Source organism: Clytia hemisphaerica, unplaced genomic scaffold (assembly GCF_902728285.1).
Source record: "Clytia hemisphaerica strain Z4C2 unplaced genomic scaffold, Clytia hemisphaerica genome assembly, whole genome shotgun sequence".
Taxonomy (NCBI): Eukaryota; Metazoa; Cnidaria; class Hydrozoa; order Leptothecata; family Clytiidae; genus Clytia; species Clytia hemisphaerica.
The window spans coordinates 691,764-710,036 of record NW_027103721.1 but is presented as its reverse complement, the minus strand read 5'-3'; the positions used below and the strand labels follow the sequence as shown (position 1 = coordinate 710,036).

Here is an 18,273-nt window from a genome sequence, read left to right as displayed (position 1 = left end):
CGTAATATTTTACGGAAGCACCCGAGAAGACCGGGTGTTTGCCACTACAATCCGTGCCATAATATATTGGCACATTTGGCTAATTTACCATTTTTCGAAAATTGAAGTTCGAGCGAGAATGTCAATTTCAGGCATTCAACTTGATTTCATCGATTATTTCGATCTGGGAGGGATTTATTGGTTTCTAGGCTATATTTCAAGCTTTACTGGACCATTTTTGAACTTTTGGATCCTCACATCCTAAGATCCTCACATCCTAAGGTCCTCTTAAGTCTCATGTTAAAACTCAGAGTTAAAACTCTACCCTTCCAACATAATTTAGAGCACTTACAAATCGATTGGGGTTTCAAAACACCCCGGTGAATTTCCCTTTTGTGCCAAGTATTTTGTCACTGATTGTCTGAAAAACTAGAAAATGCTGATTTCTGCTCTGCGGGGGGTCCCAAATTACATGAAAACCTTCTAAATTTGTTTTAAAGCATGATTTGGGCTATTTTGAAGCGTTTGCTACTGACCAAAATCAATTTTTTGTGAAATATTTAACTTTTTGAAAAGGTGCAATTTACAAAAAGTCAAAAAGGTGAACATTTCAGAAAATTTTGACTTTTTTTCAAGTTTTAGCCCCTAAAATTGACGAAAGGGGGATTTCGAGCCCGAAAAATTGCTTGAAACTTGAAATTAGACCCCCCCGCTGAGCAGAATTTGGCATTTTTCAGTTTCTCAGACAATCCGTGCCATAATATATTGGCACTTTTGGCTAATTTACTTACAAATCGATTGTGGTTTCAAAACACCCCGGTGAATTTCCCTTTTGTGCCAAGTATTTTGTCACTGACTGTAGCTTTAAATCTAAACAATAAATAAAACCACGCCATTTTGGGTTTCCATATAAAACATTACGTCATGAATATCATGAATTGTTGCGTAGTTTATATTCGAAAAGTCAAGAGCGTAAATAATCAAGTTTATGTTTTTGGCACAGCGATATGTCATTGCAAACTTTAAACAGTAAACCATCATCTTGTGAACCAAGCATTAGGCTGCCAAGACTTCAATAACATAGTTTTCATCATATTTTGTTATTTTTGAAATAAAACCAGCAGCGTAAACTAAATGGAAGCCGATATTCTTTTCCAGAACGAAAATATTTTGCAATTAAGAACCTTAATCACTCAAGTTCAGGGAACCAAGAGACCCAAAGGTTCCTTCTAATCACTAAAAGAAAACAGCACCTGCCATCACCCAAATGAGTCCAACACTTCACAGCTTAAATCAGGGAACCACCCTGAATGATGTGACCAAAACGTCCCATTTCTTGATTTAAAAACATTCTGAGAGCTCGACTTTCCCCTCAGCTAATTTCCACATTTTAGCTTCTTCGTTTGAAATTTCTAGGGAAGATTTGTCGCCTTGAGTTTCTTTCATCTGGTCTTCAAAGTGTTTCCATTGTTCTTGTTCTGTCGTATTTGAAACGTCTATTAGATCCTAGAGTGCGAGGAAAAGACAAAATTATTCAGCCTTTACACATACACGTTTTTTATAAGAACCAGTAAATTTTGGCTAAGGCTAGGTTGTTCTTAATTTTTAGAAATTTCAGGCTTAATCTTTCTTATGATGTTCTTAATACGCTAAGTTTGTTTACTTGAAAACTTAAAATGGGTTTCACATAAATTAATATCAGTACTTTCTAAGTCATTTCTGAAATCTAAGGCTTAACATTGTTCTCAAGTTGTTCTTAGGTTTTAGCCAATTTCCAGCCTCTTGTTCTTATAAGTGTTACAATTTGAAACCATTTTCAAATTTCTAAAACAATATTTCGGTGTTATAAAACTTTTCATAAGCTTGAAGATGGTGATAACACCGAAATATATCGCTTGATTGTTTTTAAAATTTAGTTACTAAATCTAGTGTACTTCGCGCTTTATTCATGAGAGCAATTTCATAAGAACACGTAGCTAAATTCAAAAGAAAACCGCAAGAACAAATTGAGAACAACTTCACAAAAAAAATCACGAAAAAATAAGCTTAGCCGAACCTAAAATTTGCTGGCTCTTATTTACTAAGTTCAAGCTCAAATTTGTGAGGGACCAATTAAATAGAGGGATTGATGGACTGGAATGTTATTTCAAATTACAGGCCCCCAACCGAATACACACTTTTTTCTGAAAAGCAGAGAACTATAACTGACGCTTAGTTGATCAGAATTTTTTATAATTAATTCGGGTGGGATTAAAAATTTTGGCCAAAAAAGCGTCATCGAACCAGAAAGCGAGTACACCAAGAACAAAATGCTATTGTCAGTAAACCTCTGGAATATATAAGCTACAAGTCATCAACTTTCTTCAGTACTTACCTCATGTCCATTAGTAGCAGCCACGGAAGGAGGTGCAACATCTTCAGGAGGTAGCTCTACCGAACTTTTGACGTCAGTCATTTCTACTGACGTCACATCTGCTTCCACTGGTAAATCAATTAAATTCTCTTCAACTTTAACATCAGACTCAAGCTTCAAATTTGATAACTTCTCTTCTGTAGCTATTAAATCATCACTGGGGGATTTTTCCCAAGCGGTTGTGGGTGGGTCCGCCACCTCCATTACTGTATTATTATTGTCTTGTGTATTTACTAATGGTTCCTCGTTAAGTTCTATGGTCGTAGTCACCGTTTCAATGATGGTGTTAGAGTCAATATCATTCACTATCTGCGTTTCAATTTCAACAGTTTTTTGCTCATTCTTCGTCTCCCCATCCGACGGTGCTACAATTTCGACTTTTTCTTCGACGGTAACGATTTCAGTGATAGTCTGCCCGTCATCTGACGTTTCTATTACTCTTTCTACGGAATCGACGTCGGCTTGCGTATCAGGTTCGGTTGTCACGATAACATCTGGAACTGACATAACAAGGGCGGGTGATTCTTCAGTTTTCGAGGTGTCTTCCTGTATGACAATATTTGAAACGGGTTGAACGAGGGCGGGCGATTCTTCAGAGAGTGGAGTCTCGGTCACGGGCGTTTCTTCAGTTTTCAAAGCATCTTGATATATCGATGAATCTTCTGTAGGTGTTTCGACTGACGGTTTTTCATTGTCAATATCTAACAAGTTCTCAGAGGAACGACCGAGTCCTCTTGCTTTGAGGATGTCATCAACGCGACTTCGAGTAGATTCTGAAGCACCTTCGGGAGCTGGTGTTTCCACCACTGAGATCTAAATGAAAAGTAAAGAGGCTGGTACAAATTAACTAAGGAAATATAACTACAGATGACATTTTTGCTCATCCAACTCATTTCAATGTAGTCAAAAAATTAGGAAAATTAGACTATAGAGACATTCCTACATTTTTAGTAAAATTTCCTTGATTATGCGATTTAAAGAGGTCTGAATAGACTGGGTTTTTCCATCAAAGCTGAAAAGATTTGCCTGGAACAGAAAAAGTTGAGTTTTTATAATATATAATGAATATGTAAGCGAACCGTATACGGTCTATAGGGGTGTAGGCTTTTACTCATCCTCTAATGAAAAAATTATTTTAGAAAGCTTGCGTTTATAGGAAGTATTTTTATAGACATCTTCGATTTAGAGTAGCATTCTTACCTCGTTGTTAGCCATTTCAGCAGGTGGAGAAGCTGGTTTTGCTGGCGAATCTGTAGTACTACTGTTGGATCCTGCCCTGGTGGCTGAGACGCGCGCCATGATCAACTCTACACGCTATGAAAAAAAAGAAGAGCGGGGTTGAAATAAAGGAACAAATCATAGTATGAAATTAAGTATGGAAATAATGTATATTGCATTTTTCGATGCATTGTAGTCTAGCTAATTCAGACATAAGCAAAACAAGCGTAAAATAATGGAAGGGGCAAATTGTAATTTATAAAAACTGATATTATCCTGTTACGATTATTGTAATATTATATAACACCAATAATACTGTATTACACGGATTTTAAACGACTCCACTTTTTTAATGCTTTCGCAGAAATTCTACAGGCGCTTTACTTAGGTCTTCCCTGCATCATAAAATAGTAAAACATGTATTTATGAGGCAATTATATTTTGAAAAAAGTTTCATGTACTAAATGTGAATGTGTGTGTGCTAAGATTTGGGCAAAACCTCTACAAAATAATACAACACATTGTCATTTCTAAGAATCGAACAACTAACAAGCCATTTTGTTACCTTTTTGCGTTCAATGCGCTCAGCTTCGGATTCCTGGTCTTTCTTTTGTTGTTCGTTTTTGATGCGTTCCGCTTCGATCTTTGTTTTGCGCTCGATTTCCTCGTCACGTTGTTTGGCTTCGGCTTCAAGGCGGTCTTTCTCATCCTGTTCACGTTGTTCTTTCTCTTCTAGGAGCTTCTTCTGGCGTTCTTCTTCCTCTACCTGTTTGTTCATGAAGGAATAAAAAAAACGTTCAGGAAATTTTTTTTCTTAAAAAAGTGATTTAAAGACGCATGAAAAGCTTCATTAAAAAAAGCTAATCACGAGTTTATACAGTGTATGAGAAAGCCATATACCGTTTTCTGTGCATCGAGGAAACCCTTTTTTCCAAAATCTTACATTTTATACTCCGTTATTTTTCTTTACTGGGAAAAAAAGAGAACATATCTATAGAAAGTTATCTATTTGGCGAGTTAAGCCAAAGCCTGTATTCTCACTAAGAATCGAACGGAGAGTCGTATATTCAAAATATAATACAGTGACATGTGATGATTATTAAAATCCTACCTTCAGTTGAGCTAGTAAAGTAGTCTGCCTCTCTTCTTCAGCTTTCAATTGTTCAGCTAGTCTTTTCTCTTCCTCTTCGCGTTTCTGTCGTTCAAGTTCGTCCTTCTCGCGTTCCGCACGTGCTTTAGCTTCGGCCTCTTCCTTGGCTTTCTTTCGGCGTTCTGATAACAATTTCTTAGCTTCTTCTTCGGTTCGACCGTCTGAGGCTGGCGTACCTTTCGGTTTTGCTTCTTTGGTAGATTTTTTTGCAGACGAGGTCTTTTTAGTTGTGGGTGTCGATGTTTTAGTGGTCGTTTTAGAGGTGGGTACCTTAGGAGTGGTCGTTTTCTTGACCGGAGGGGAGGTCATGCTCCTTTTGGCAGCAGCAGAGGCTGGTCTTTTTGGTTCATCTTTTTTGGCAGGTTCTTTTGGTTTTGTGGTTGCTGTTTTAGTGAGTGGTTTTGAGGTATCCGTTTTAGTTGGTGCTTTCTTAGGTGGGACGGTTTTTGAAGGTGTCGATGTGGACTTGGTAGTATCTTTCTTAACAGTTTTGGTAGGAGTTTTTGAAGCCATTGAAGTACTAGGTCTTGTGGTGGTGGTCTTTGCTGGTAATGTTTTTCTACGATCAGCTGCAGAAACACCAAGAGCTGAAGCAGGACGAGGTGCCAGCGACTGCCTGGTTGGTGGCGCTTTTTTCGTGGTTGCGTCAGCTGGTTTTTTATCAGCAGCCGGTTTCTTGTCAACTGATGATCTTGATCGAGAAAGTAAATTACTAGTAGATACTGGTCGAGTACGACCCATTGCAGAAACGGGCCGAGAAGGAGGCTTATTAGAGGGTTTCTTTGCCCCTTCCTCTAGGTCAATGTTCACTTCAACTGGTTTAGTTTTTTTCAATTGTGAGAGGTTGGATGTTGAAGAGGAATAACGTTTCATAGATTGTTGTTTATTTTTCGGTGCTGTGTCCGTCGTTATTTTCTTCAAAAGAGCTTCCTTCTTTTTACGTTCCTCCTCCTCGAGTCTCCTTTTCCGTTCGAGCACGGCCGCGCGCTTATCATCTTCCTGTTTACGATGTTCGTTGATTCTAGAGTTGCGTAATTTTGCTGCTTTAGCTTTACGCTCGTCTGATGTCGGGCCGGCTTTAGTACTCAATTCAGGAGATTGTTTTTTAGCAGTCAACCGCTGCATGGCTGGAGATAAAGGTTTTTTAGTTTTCTTTTTCGTTTCACCGGAAGTGGACTCTGCGTTGGAGTCGGCATTGGAGCCTGTATCCGAATGAGTTTCGCTTTTAGCCTCTGAGGCGGATCGATCTTTTGTCTCATCAACAATAATGGTCTCGACGACAATATTTTCGTCGTCCGGAGAAACATCTGTTGGGACATCTCCATCTTTGGTGACCGTTGTCTCACTGATGACATTCCCGTCTTGGTCGGTGATAACCGTAGTTTCAATGGTGGTTTCGGTAATCAATTGTTCCGTATTCATTTCTGATTTTTCTGAAAGAAAACAAGAAATTATATTTTCAAAATTTTTTAAAAGCTAGGATAAATGAGAAGTTTCGCTGACCATTTCTTGAGTTAGAGAAAGCTCGTGCTATGTAGTTTCAAGAATAAGGATTGTATTGTAAGTTGTTCTACTTGAGTTACTTAACCATCTGCATCCAAAAATACCCAACAGGGGAGGGTTCAAAGATGCTAACCTAATATCTCTAATCTCTCCCACGAATTAAAGAAACTTCTCAACAACAACAACAATTTGGTTTATCTTCTGAGAACAGTTTGTATTGGTAAAAAAGAAATTGCAAAAAAAGGTCACCACTTTGGAAGAAAACACAAGTTTTAAAGATCAGCTTTCTATAATGCATGAGACGCAAAATGTCCCAATTTATTTTCATTGCTTTGGTTTTCAGCGATATACCTCGGTTTAACCAAAACCCAAATAAACCATGTTATAAGTGCTGGCAAAGGGCATTCTCCAATGATTTCTCTCTTTTACAAGTTTTAAACGGATTATCTTTGTTGGGAGCAAGCTGGCAAAGTATTATCAAGTTCTATATCACATATGGTTAATAAAAAACACTTTAAAAGATGAACCCCGAAGCCATTAAAACACAACCGTATGCATCAGACTAATTTGATCATTTTATTCTTTAAAATGAAAAAATGGAAGCATAGACGGTCTTAAAAACGGTCTTCCCCTAATCTTCATAAGGCCATGATAAACTCTCAGAGTATAATAGAATCTGCAAATCTGTATAAAATACGAAAAACCCTTTTTCTAATCTGATAATGGAATCCAGTCTTATTTCTATAGCCGATAATCTTGACCTACAAAAGTATTTTAAGCTCACAAGAAAATTTATAATATCTCACAAAAAGTTTACAGGAAAATGTGGTTTTGAGAGTTTGTCCTTCTTTAAAAGAATTTGGTTTGAAACTAAAAACCAAAGTATAACATAACATAGTATAAGTCATAATTGTAAAAACGTAATATAAGTCACATAATTAATTCACAACATCTTTAAACACTTCTTTCAGTGAGTATTATTCTTTACTGCTTTGGTGATTTTCAGGAAAAAGTTTACAAAAAAATATTGACATAACAGACAAAATGTAAATATACCTTTAACGAACATAAAGAAAGTTTAAAAACTATTTCTCTTAGACAAAAAAAAGTTTTCCCCAAGTGTAAATAAACCTTTCTGACAAGCAAACAAAATGTAATCTGCATTTATGTCAATAAGTTTGAAATTCTTGTTTGAAGTCGGAGACATTTCTTGTGTCAATGATTTTACATGGTAATCATAATTTCATTTATTCGTTTATCCTTCTCAACAAGGAATACTCTCTTACATAGTTTATAGTTTATAAGACCTTGAACTTTGTCATATGCAAAATATTTAAACACAAAAGTATAGACAGACAAAGTTAAAAGAACATTCCCTTCAAACTTCTCTCAGTATATAATCGACGGCTAAAAGAAAGTCATATTCGAAGACAAAATCCAAAAAGAACATATTTTTTATCACTATTATTATTAATACTGTTTTTTGAAAATATTTTCACTTTGAAAGGGTTTACATAAAAAAAGGGATGACAAAAATTTCTCATTTTCAAACAGATTATTCATCCCTTAGCAGGATAAAAAAAATTGTCTCCAAGAGAATTTGAACAAGAAAAGGATCGTAAAAACAATAAGAAAAGGGGGAATGAAAAATAAATTTATCAGTCTGCCACAGTTAAACTCAGTTTATAGGACACATCTTCTTCTTATAAAGCTGGGTTTTATTTGAAAGTAAAGTATAAGAGAAAAATAAGTTTTCATTTGATGAAGATTATCAAGCGAATCTGACGGGGGCAATACTATGGACAGTTTACAAATGAAATGAATTCATTTAATAAAACCTAAAGACCTAAAAAAATGCCAATTTTGATTGTTAAAATGTGGGAGGGTTAATATTTCAACTGAAAGACCTAGTATAATGACATCAAATTGAAGCCATCCAAATCTTTAAATTCAGATAAAGAGAAAAATTAATATCAATCTAATGGAAAAAGAATTTAAATGCAAATCTTTTGAAAGAAGAAGTGATATCCTCATATTTTGCTCAAATACAACAGAATAACATTTTGTGAAATTTTAATTTTTGTTCCCAAGATTAGCCCGTAAAGTTTTGGCTATTTGTCTGAAAAACATCTCTGGATTCAAAAGAAGTTTCAGACAGCATCATGATGCTGAACTTTCAATGTTGGTATTTGTCGACATTGGCAAAGAAATCGAAAGTGCCCATATATTTGCCGCACAAAAAAGGGTTAATATAAAATCTGATCTGCTGTGACCTAGTGCCATTTTAAGCACTGCTGAATGTGCTAACTGCACTGGCTCAACTTCAGTATCTTTTAAATTACTTGTAGGCCCAATTGTGAGCATAAAAAATAAAAATAAAATTTTATTTTAAATGACTTTTAAAGGTATATTTATAATTTCTACTTTGAATAAGCAATATTTCTATAGGTGGTCAAAGTTTAAATCTCAATTGCATTATTGCCTCCAATATATCCTTTCTTTGCATTTTATTTTGTAACATTTTCTCTTGTTTTACAGTCGTTACTGCCCATCAAACAGTTTCACAGTATATACCTGAAGGATTGAGGATCTATTGCTTACAAGAACATACACTATTTAAGAAATTGCTGAAATTGCTTCAAATGCCAAATTAAAAGCTAATTTATGCCACTTATCAAATGAGAATCCTCAATTAAATTTACAGATTTTGCAGCTGTGTAAACAATTTAGAGCAATACTTTTATTAAGGGACTTTTGACCCAAATTTGCCCAAAATTTATTCTTTCGAAAATCAGGCTTCACTAGATTTGAAACATTTCTGTCTTACAGTACATCATTGTGCAAAAAAATCAGAAAAAAATACCAAACTAATATTGAGAAATGCTCAATTTCCCTAAAAATAACTTAAAAGGGAATTCTCCCAAAAATTGAAAATCTATATTTTAAGATCGCTTCAGTCACTTTCTAGAGAAAGTTGCCCTCTGTCTTTGTGCAAAATTTTAGAAAAAAATTGATGAAGTAAATTTGCACAAAGCATAGCGTTAGCCTGGGTTTAGGTCACAGGCAAAAATTAGGTCCCCCCAAAGATTTATGATTTTTTTGTTAGCCCCCTGGAGGAATTTTGCACCATAGGCACTTAAAAAAAAATTATCCAGAAAAAAAGGGTTTTCCAATGACCAATGTAAATTTTGTTGAGTTCTAAGTTCAAGATTAAATACTTTGCACACTTTTTATAAAAATATTGCATCGCAGGCAAAAAATTTTCAGGTTCATCAGCTTCAATTACCCAAATTAAGCTGAATTATTTTAGCCCCCACGTTAAGTGATGAGATTTTAGCTCCCCTGAATTACACCAAAAAATTGGTGTACTTCCAGCCACCTCCTTTTTGGGGGCAAAAATTTAGGTTGTAACCCCCCAACTAGCAGGGGGGCTGACACTATGCAAAGTCCAAAAAACCCTCTGTATAGGCAGTTTTTGGCCCAAATTTGCAGAAGTTTTGCGGCACATTTTTCATGCTTAGGAATCAAGTAAAGAATAGTGCTTTCACAGCATTAATCTTTGATTAGCATTTCGGCAGGGTACTACATAGCTACACTACAATATTCTGAAGGATTTAAAAAAATAAACTGTATATATGCACAAAAAGGAAATAATCAAAAACATTCCAAATACTATAAGGATTACTTGCACCACTATGCAGGGAAAATTCCCCCAGGAGGGCCAAGGATGGAGACAAGACTGTAAACCGTAAGATACCATATGAAGTCAGGTAACTTGCATCAGTCGAGGGAAACTTGCATAGCCATCGAATGAATGACCAAAGCAGCAAAATTTCAAAACAAATGAACTATGCAGCTCCACTTGCAGCTCTACTATCAGTATTGACCTAACTCTTCATACAAAAATTTCGGGAAAAGCAAGTTTGGACTTTGTACCCTATGCTGCCTGCAAGCACTTTAAGCCAAAGTCCCGTAAAGGACAAAAATCAGTTTTTTGAAGTTTGAAAAAAAACGCCACATAGAAGATCTTTCAAATTCAGTATGTGAACAGAGCAGTAAAAAATGCAACTTTTCAATTTTTCCTTTTTTTTGCAAAAGTTCTAGGAATGAAAATAAAGGGATAATGATAATTGAATACTATCCATTGATGATCCGCGGCACTATCGTAAAGCTAGAATTGCGTACTCTTCGCTTGAGAAATGATTGACAGATTGAAGTTTTTCAGTCATGCGAGAGCTAGCAGGCGTTCTCGGCTCAATCCTCGAACCGCGCTGAAATGGCAGACAGAGCTATTATTATTATTATTATTATTATTATTATTAATTTATTTGGTAAAGCAGGTCAGGTTCTATATACAAAACTATATACAATTATACACAATTCTGTACATATTGGCAGTAAAAAACTGATGTGGACCTACTGGCTAAAAAACGAAAACTAGTAAAATCTTGTGAATCAAGCTAAAAGTTGGTTTGAATCAAGCTAAAGTTAGTGTGAATCTAGGAGTTTTTGTATAGGAACAAAAAGTTGATTAGGAGTAAGACTCAGGAAGAATTTAGGAGAAATATACATATATAAAAGTACATAAATAAACTCTAGGTAATAATAAGCTAAAAATTTGCTAAGAAAAAAATATATATTCAGTAAATGTAATTTAGTAATAACCATAATCTTTATATAATAGTGCACGACCCGTCATATTAAAATTAATTTTATCCAAACAATCAGATTTATTCAAGGCTTTTGTAAAAGCTTTGTAAGTTTTTATTTCTCGTATTGAGCTGGGAATGTTATTCCAAACAATAGCTGCTCTGTACATAAATGATCGTTTATAATCAACAAAGGTGAATTTTACCTGGTCAAGATTTTCTATTTCCACGTGTATTTGATTTGCTGATAAGTTCCGGAACATGGTCAAAAATAAACCCCTGTTTTGTGACATTTTACATATGATATCTTTAACCAAAGGTTTTTAGGTGATATAATGTGGCTGACACTAAGTTTATATATTCCTCAAAAGGGGAAAAGATCGAATTTCAAAGTGCAGAAAAAACGGTTACAATATCTCTTCTAGATATCCCTAAATTTCACTCTAAATCAGGTGATTTTTTGTGGCTTAAATTGTCATGTGGCTTACGTCAGTCACAATTTTTGGAGAACAATTGTGGCTTACCAGGTATGTGTAAAAAAAACAGTGGAACGATAGAGAATTAAAATTTTTATTAATGGGTGATGGATCGTGGTTAAAACTCGACGTGAAAACATGTGGTTGACATTTCCAAGTAGTCAACTGTAAATGGTTGTAAGCCCCAAACCATCACCTAACAGAACTTTTCAAACTACTACAAGCCTAGGTTAAGCTTTGAACTTGAAGTGTGTAAATTTTCAGCTGTCAAAACAAATGTCAGCCACATTTATCACCTGAAGTGTAAAATAATTGAAATATTGTCAATTTTTGAATGTCACACTATTTTTGACCATGATCTCCGATAAAAGTGGTGAGCTGAGACCGTTGTATATTTTGTACACTTTACACGCAATGCTCTTCTTATAATAATAAATAATTTCCTTCCATTTGGCCTGTGACAGAACATAGATATCTGGGACTGATTTCTTTATCCGCTGAATGAAGCGGGCAGCTCTTATATGAACTTTTTCAATGCTTGATAGTAAAGCATCGGAACAATTTCCCCAAATCAAAATAGCATAAAGGACGGATGGTAATATTCCTTGAAAATAGATGGTTGAAAGGGTAGACTTTGGCATCCCTCTCATTTGGTATAGCTTCTTGACTTTAACACCAAACATTTAGTAATTTTTTGAGCATGAACATCCCATTTCAATTCGTCATCGATTGTAACTCCAAGACATTTTGTTGAGTTATTATCTCAACATTTTTATGACAAATAGTTATATTTTGAAGAGGACCAACAAAGCGATTTTTAGAGATAAGCATAACTTTGCATTTGTCAGGGTGGATGGTTAACGAGTTTTTTTGGCAACGATTCAAGTTGATGGGCACTTCTTTGAAGGTTTTTGATGACAATATCGCTATGTGGATCTGATGTTGTACGCTGTTGAGTCGTCGGCTAACTGATCTAGATCAAATCAATGCTTTCACTCATGTCGTTAACATTAACTGAAAAGCACGGTGGGCCGATAAGTGACCCTTGCGGTACTCTCCGAATTCCATCACACAATCTGAGTTGACTCCATTGATAACAGTGAATTGCTTACGATTCGACAAATAACTCTCAAAATAGGTTAAAAAGTCACCTGATACCCCTGAAGCGCTTAGCTTTTTTAGTAGAATTGGGTGGGATACGCTATCAAATGCTTTTCGAAAATCTATGAACAGGGTACCAACTGATTGGCGGGAGTCGATGGCTTTTCTCCACTTCTCGGTCATATAGAGTAGGATGTCATCGGTCGAACGATTTGGTCTAAAGCCCCACTGGTGTTCGGATTCGAGACAATGCTCTCTGAGATGGTCAGTTAATTGTGAGCAGACAAGATGTTCAACAATTTTACTTGGATGAGAGTAATGATATCGGCCTGTAATTTGAACAATCGATTTTAGAGGGCCCTTCTTGAAGACTGCAGATACGTTAGAAGTTTTCCTGAGTTGGAAAAGTACCAGACCGATAAACTACATTTGCAACGTACTGTAAACCCTAACTGGGCTTTCGGGTTCAAAGATAGGTCCTTAGCGGTGATGTTCTCAGGACCCCCGGCTTTACCAATTTTACGCAGCTTGAACGATTTTTGAAGAAGTCTTTTGAGAATTGGATTGTAGATATAGTCGGGGTCACTCGATAAATGTACGAGTTTCAAAGATCCATATTCGTCAGTCTGTGGAGGTGTGCAAGTTGTTCCAATATTAGAAAAATTTATTTATTGTTTTGTTATCGTGTCATCAGTAAAATGGTATCATTTTCTTTTTCGGGACCATGTGTCGCTATTTGATTTCCCTTTGAATTTTTTTACAAGCGACCAGAATGATTTTGAGGACTCGCAGTCCAAATCTCTCTCCAGTAATTTACTTTAGTGGTTCTTATCAGTTGGTGCATTGTTTTGGCTCTTTTGTAGTCTTCATTCTTTTGGAATTTCGTGGGTTTGTCTTGCTTTATTTAATAGTTTGAAGCGGTCATTTATAGCTTACGCACATCCCCATTCATCCAGGGTTGATGTTGTTTCGAACTCTCACTTTCCTAGTTGTAATGTGAGAGGAGGACGTTTTTAAAAGATGTTCCCAACCCATAACGAGTCAGCTGGGTCGTCAACATAGAAATAATATGCCATGGCGGTTTCCAGGTCCTGTAAGTTCGCGTATCAATGTCCTTGTACTTTCTAACAGAAACAATTTTGGTGTGAACTTACGCCGTAGATTCAATAAGAATAAATGAGTCCATGATCAGAAAGCCCATTGCATATGTTCCTTTTTTCAAAACTTTATCTGGTTCGATGTAATGGCCAGTCAAGTGTTTTGAGGTTGCAGTGATTCGATAAATTTCTTATAAAGTTTGTCAAGAATGTTCAGCAAGAACTTGGTTCAGTTTCGTTAGTTATTGTTATTTTCGGACTGTCATGTTGAAGTCACCAAGAGAAATATATTTGATCGATGGTTAAAACGGTTCAGAATTAGTGTAAAACTTGAAGAAACTTTTCATTTTGGGAGGGCGATAAATACAACCCAGAGGTATTTTGATAGTTATAGTTCCTTCTATCCAAATCGACTCGATCTTTGTATCAACTTCAATTCATCTACCTCAAGGGCTCTTTTGTACTAGACGAGGACACACCCCACTGTTTTAGCTTTTCTGTCTCTCGATAGAAGAGATAAGGGCATTTTTAGATCAGCATCAGCATGCTCAGTTTTGTTTAAGTGAGTCTCTGTGATTGCAAATAAGTCAAATTTACTTTCTCTTAAAAGAATTCTCACATCTTCCAGTTTGTGGAAAAGACCATTTACATTCAAGTGACCACATTTTAAACATGGGATAGGTGCTGCAGTTGTTTGAGTAATATAGGATGACTGAGCCACCATGCTGTGAACTTTTCACCTAAAGGTGCAGGTTGATCGCAACCCTGTTTTTTGGTGCTGTAATGATGGGCTTAACAGCATTAACCCTTGAACTTTTCACCTAAAGGTGCAGGTTGATCGCAACCCTGTTTTTGGTGCTGTATTGATGGGCTTAACAGCATTTACCCGCATTTACCATATATTTTTGATTTTTTGTATTTGTCTTCTTATTCTTTTTTATATTGCTCTCAAGGTTGGCTGTGATAGATTATCTTGATGGAAGTTGTTGGAATGTTTACAAGGCTCTTGACAGAAAATTGTTTCTTTTCTTGTCAATGATGACAGTGCGGTTATTAATTTTGTTAGAATGTTTGTAAGTGCACTTTATAGTTTTGATTCCCATTGAAGAATCATATTCTGGTTTTCATGTTATTTGATGCTGTTTTAGAGCTTTAGTAGAGCTAGCATGACCATGGCTCCGAATGGTCCCCCCAACAAATTTAGGTCCCCCCTAAGTTTTAGGTCCCCCCACTTTTCAGTAAGCTTCAGGTCCCAGTTGAAATCTGTGTACCACCCCCTCTCGCACGCAGATAAAAATAAAACGGTAAAATATTTAAAACCAGAACATTAAAACCAAACAAAAAAATCTTCTAAATTATTGTAATTAGCCCCCAGCACTTTAGTGCAGCCCTTCAGGTCCCCCAAATTTTTTGGGCCCCCCCTGAGTTTAAAAAATAAGACAGCTCCCACCCACTTTTAGGCCGATTTTAGATTTACACCCCCAAATAAGGGGGGGAGGGGGCCGAGCCATGCTGACTACCGTGAGATTGGGTAACTTGCATCAGTGGAGGCTAACATGCATAGTCCTCAAATGAATGACCTGGCTGGTCATTAAAATACAACTACGCAGCTCTGCTCGCAGCTCTGCTCGCAGCTCTGCTCGCAGCTCTGCTCGCAGCTCTACTCTACCATTTTTGTTTTGATTTAACTTTGTATTTTAATGACCAGCCAGGGTCATTCATTTGAGGGCTATGCAGGTATGCAGGTTAGCCTCCACTGATCAGTTAGTCACACTAGGAAATCTAGCTTTCAGAAAAAACAACATCAGTCATCTACAGGATGTATTTGCACAACAAGGATGAGAGTTACCTGAATCAAGTTCGCAAGACAATTAAAACTTGAAAGTTTGAAACAAAATAAAATGTGCAGCAGCCGAATATCAACCAACCAAATTTTGTCATTCAATTCCTGAGACAGCGCTTCGATTTTTAAGGCCTTGTTTATACGCTAAAGTAAAAATAATTCCGAACATTTAAATGAGTCATTGTCAGTCAGAAAATGAATAAATGAAATTCAAAACTGAAAATGGGGAAAAAGGAAGAAAAGGGAAATGTTATTTTTCGTAAAAGTTTCTTCAATCTCGAAGACAAAATGACCCATGGAAAAAAACTTCATCTATGCAGTTCTTTGAAATGAAGCAAAATATTTCCAACCCGGTTCAATGCGTGGGTATCAGGCTATTACATCACTTTGTTTCGACCCCTTGCATTGCCACCAATCGCAAGTGAAAAATACCCCGTTCATTTGCCAGGATGTGCCTGACTGATTGTTTGAGGTCCGGCAAAATTTCCGGGAAATAGCCTATCCGCGGTGCGCGGTCTAGGTGGGTTCCGCCTCCCCTGTAGATCTTTTTCTTGGAAGTTGATCTTCAAATTAGTTTTCAAGGTTGGCTTGGCTCAAATTTTTTCATCTATGCTCAAATTTAGGCAAGTTCTCAAAGTTTTTGAAATATTAATTCTAAAAAGCGCGGGTTATTTTCATGAATCTCTTAGAAGTTTTGCGGTGCATTTTTTTGCTCGAGAGTCAAGTAAACGATATAGCTTTTGCAGCATTAATCTTTGATATGCATTTTGGCGGGACGCTAGTGTGACTAACTGCTGATGCAAGTTAGGCGGTCATCGAAACAATCCTCTGTTCGCGTCGCAACTGGTGTTAAAAATGCATGCGTGCGGACGGGCGGTCAAAAAAATTCCTGGTTTTTTTAAATGACGTAAAAAACTATTTTTTGATGGCCGTAAGAGCAATTGAGAAAAAAGCTATACTTTGAAAGTTAACAAATTGGTTTTCCCGGATTTTTTCCGCATCTCCGCACCGGAAAATCAGCAGAAAATATGATGCGGGCGGGTGACGCGAATAGAACAATTTTTCGACGACCGCCTTACCCAATCTCATTGTATACCATTTTAGAATTTCATAATTGCTCTGCGAGTAATTATGGCGAGTTACTCGCAGACAGAATCGTGGGTGAATAAAACAGTGTGGTTGTGGATAAAAAAACCATGAAAGATCATAAATTTCAAGATGGCGGCTGTGGGAATACAGACGTTTCTCGATGGCTGCTGGACGTGTAACCTCAAATTTAATAATGATATTAAACATAATTATGCATGATTTAACTTTGCATTTCAATGACCAGCCAGGTCATTCATTTGAGGGCTATGCAATAGTTTCCCTCCACTGATGCAAGTTTTACCTAACTTCACGGTCGGTAGGTCCTTTAATCGTAAGAAAAAACTACTCAGTCAAATATTTCAAGGTTTTTGGATATACAAGTTATTCCTGACCTATAATTGCTATTAAAATTGTAAAATTTGCAGCATTGTGGTTTAGTAGGTCACTGGTAGAAACATAACCAAAACTCCACCTGGCATCAGAGACAGAGTAGAGTAGGCAGAGAGAGCAGAAATGATTGGAATTGCCAGTATAATTAAGATAGTTTGCCTTGTCATATCTCTTGCAGACTTGAAAAATATAATGATATTGCTCAAATCTTAATAATCCACTCCCTTAAAAACCTACGAAAAGTTTCTTACCATTTAATATTGCAACAGTTTCATCGTTAGGAATCTCGGTAGACGCCTTCTCCTCCGCCATTTTGGTTATACACAAGATCTTGAAAGTTCGGGAGCTTATCGCTATGCGTCAAGCTGGCAAATCATACAAGAGAAGCAACATACAGAAAACGGAAGGAAAACTTGAAGCCAGGAAGTTTTAGTTTGTCTGTCGAGCTTGGTCCCAGAGAGTAAAGTTGTGATCGCTGCGCTAGCTGGCGAGATTTTATTTTTCCCAGCATTTTTGGCTTGGGCAAGCCGTCTCCGATCCCATCCAGCCATTTACAGGTCCCCACCTTAACTCTATTTAAGCTGCTTGGGTTTTAGCCTGTTGACTTGGGCTTGGGTGTGGTTGTATTGTTAATCAACCTCTTTACCACTAATGACTACCAAAGCGAACGTCCCGGGATACTAGGTTTGCTGGATGACGGCTGCTGGGTGCTACTCGATTTTTAAATATTCAAAATCGAGACCCTTCTTTTACTTTTCCCCAAAAATGGGATCAAATCTTTATTGTAAACAATGAACAAAAAAAGCAACAATAGAAAGCACGCGAATCCAAAAGTCATATTTTATGATTTCAAAAATTAGTTTTTCTCAACGCCTTCTAATGAAGGGAAATCTGGACAGATTTTTATCTTGTCCCCCTTTAACCCTTTCAGTCCCAGAGCTTTGCATTTTCTAAAAAAGGAAATAAAATTTTCGAAGAAATGCCTTGCTTTAGCAAATCATGGCATTTTTGGGATAAAATTACATCACGGTATAGTTCAGGACAAACAGAAATCAACACACATCAATATTTCACATACTTAATTAAATTTTTCTCTTTTTAAATCGTTTGGTTTGTGTTAATAATGCCAAATATTCTAAAATCTATTCTATAAAAAGAAAAAAACAAAAAACAATTCTACTGGCAAAAAGTCATAGGAAAAACAGATGAGAAAGTCTCGATGGCCTGTATAGTAGTCGAGGGCAAGACTTTTAGCCTTTTAGTAGCAATTAATAACAAAAAGCAGAATCTACCACAAGAACTAACTTTTGAGACTCAAAAAAGGCGCAGTAAACCTTCGACAAAAAAGTTAATAATGCGAAAGAA

General features: G+C 36.5%; 1 protein-coding gene across 1 annotated transcript; it reads right to left on the bottom strand.

Annotated features, from left to right (window-relative positions):
• Window positions 1-1,088: 1,088 nt before the first annotated feature.
• LOC136804333 (ensconsin-like) lies at window positions 1,089-17,247 on the bottom strand. The gene is made up of 6 exons (XM_067061040.1): window positions 17,160-17,247; window positions 4,722-6,193; window positions 4,176-4,376; window positions 3,593-3,706; window positions 2,354-3,205; window positions 1,089-1,485 (listed from the first exon to the last, which is right to left on the bottom strand). The coding sequence occupies exons 1-6, from the start codon at window positions 17,218-17,220 to the stop codon at window positions 1,321-1,323; spliced, it is 2,865 nt and encodes a 954-aa protein (XP_066917141.1). The 5' UTR covers window positions 17,221-17,247; the 3' UTR covers window positions 1,089-1,320.
• Window positions 17,248-18,273: the final 1,026 nt, after the last annotated feature.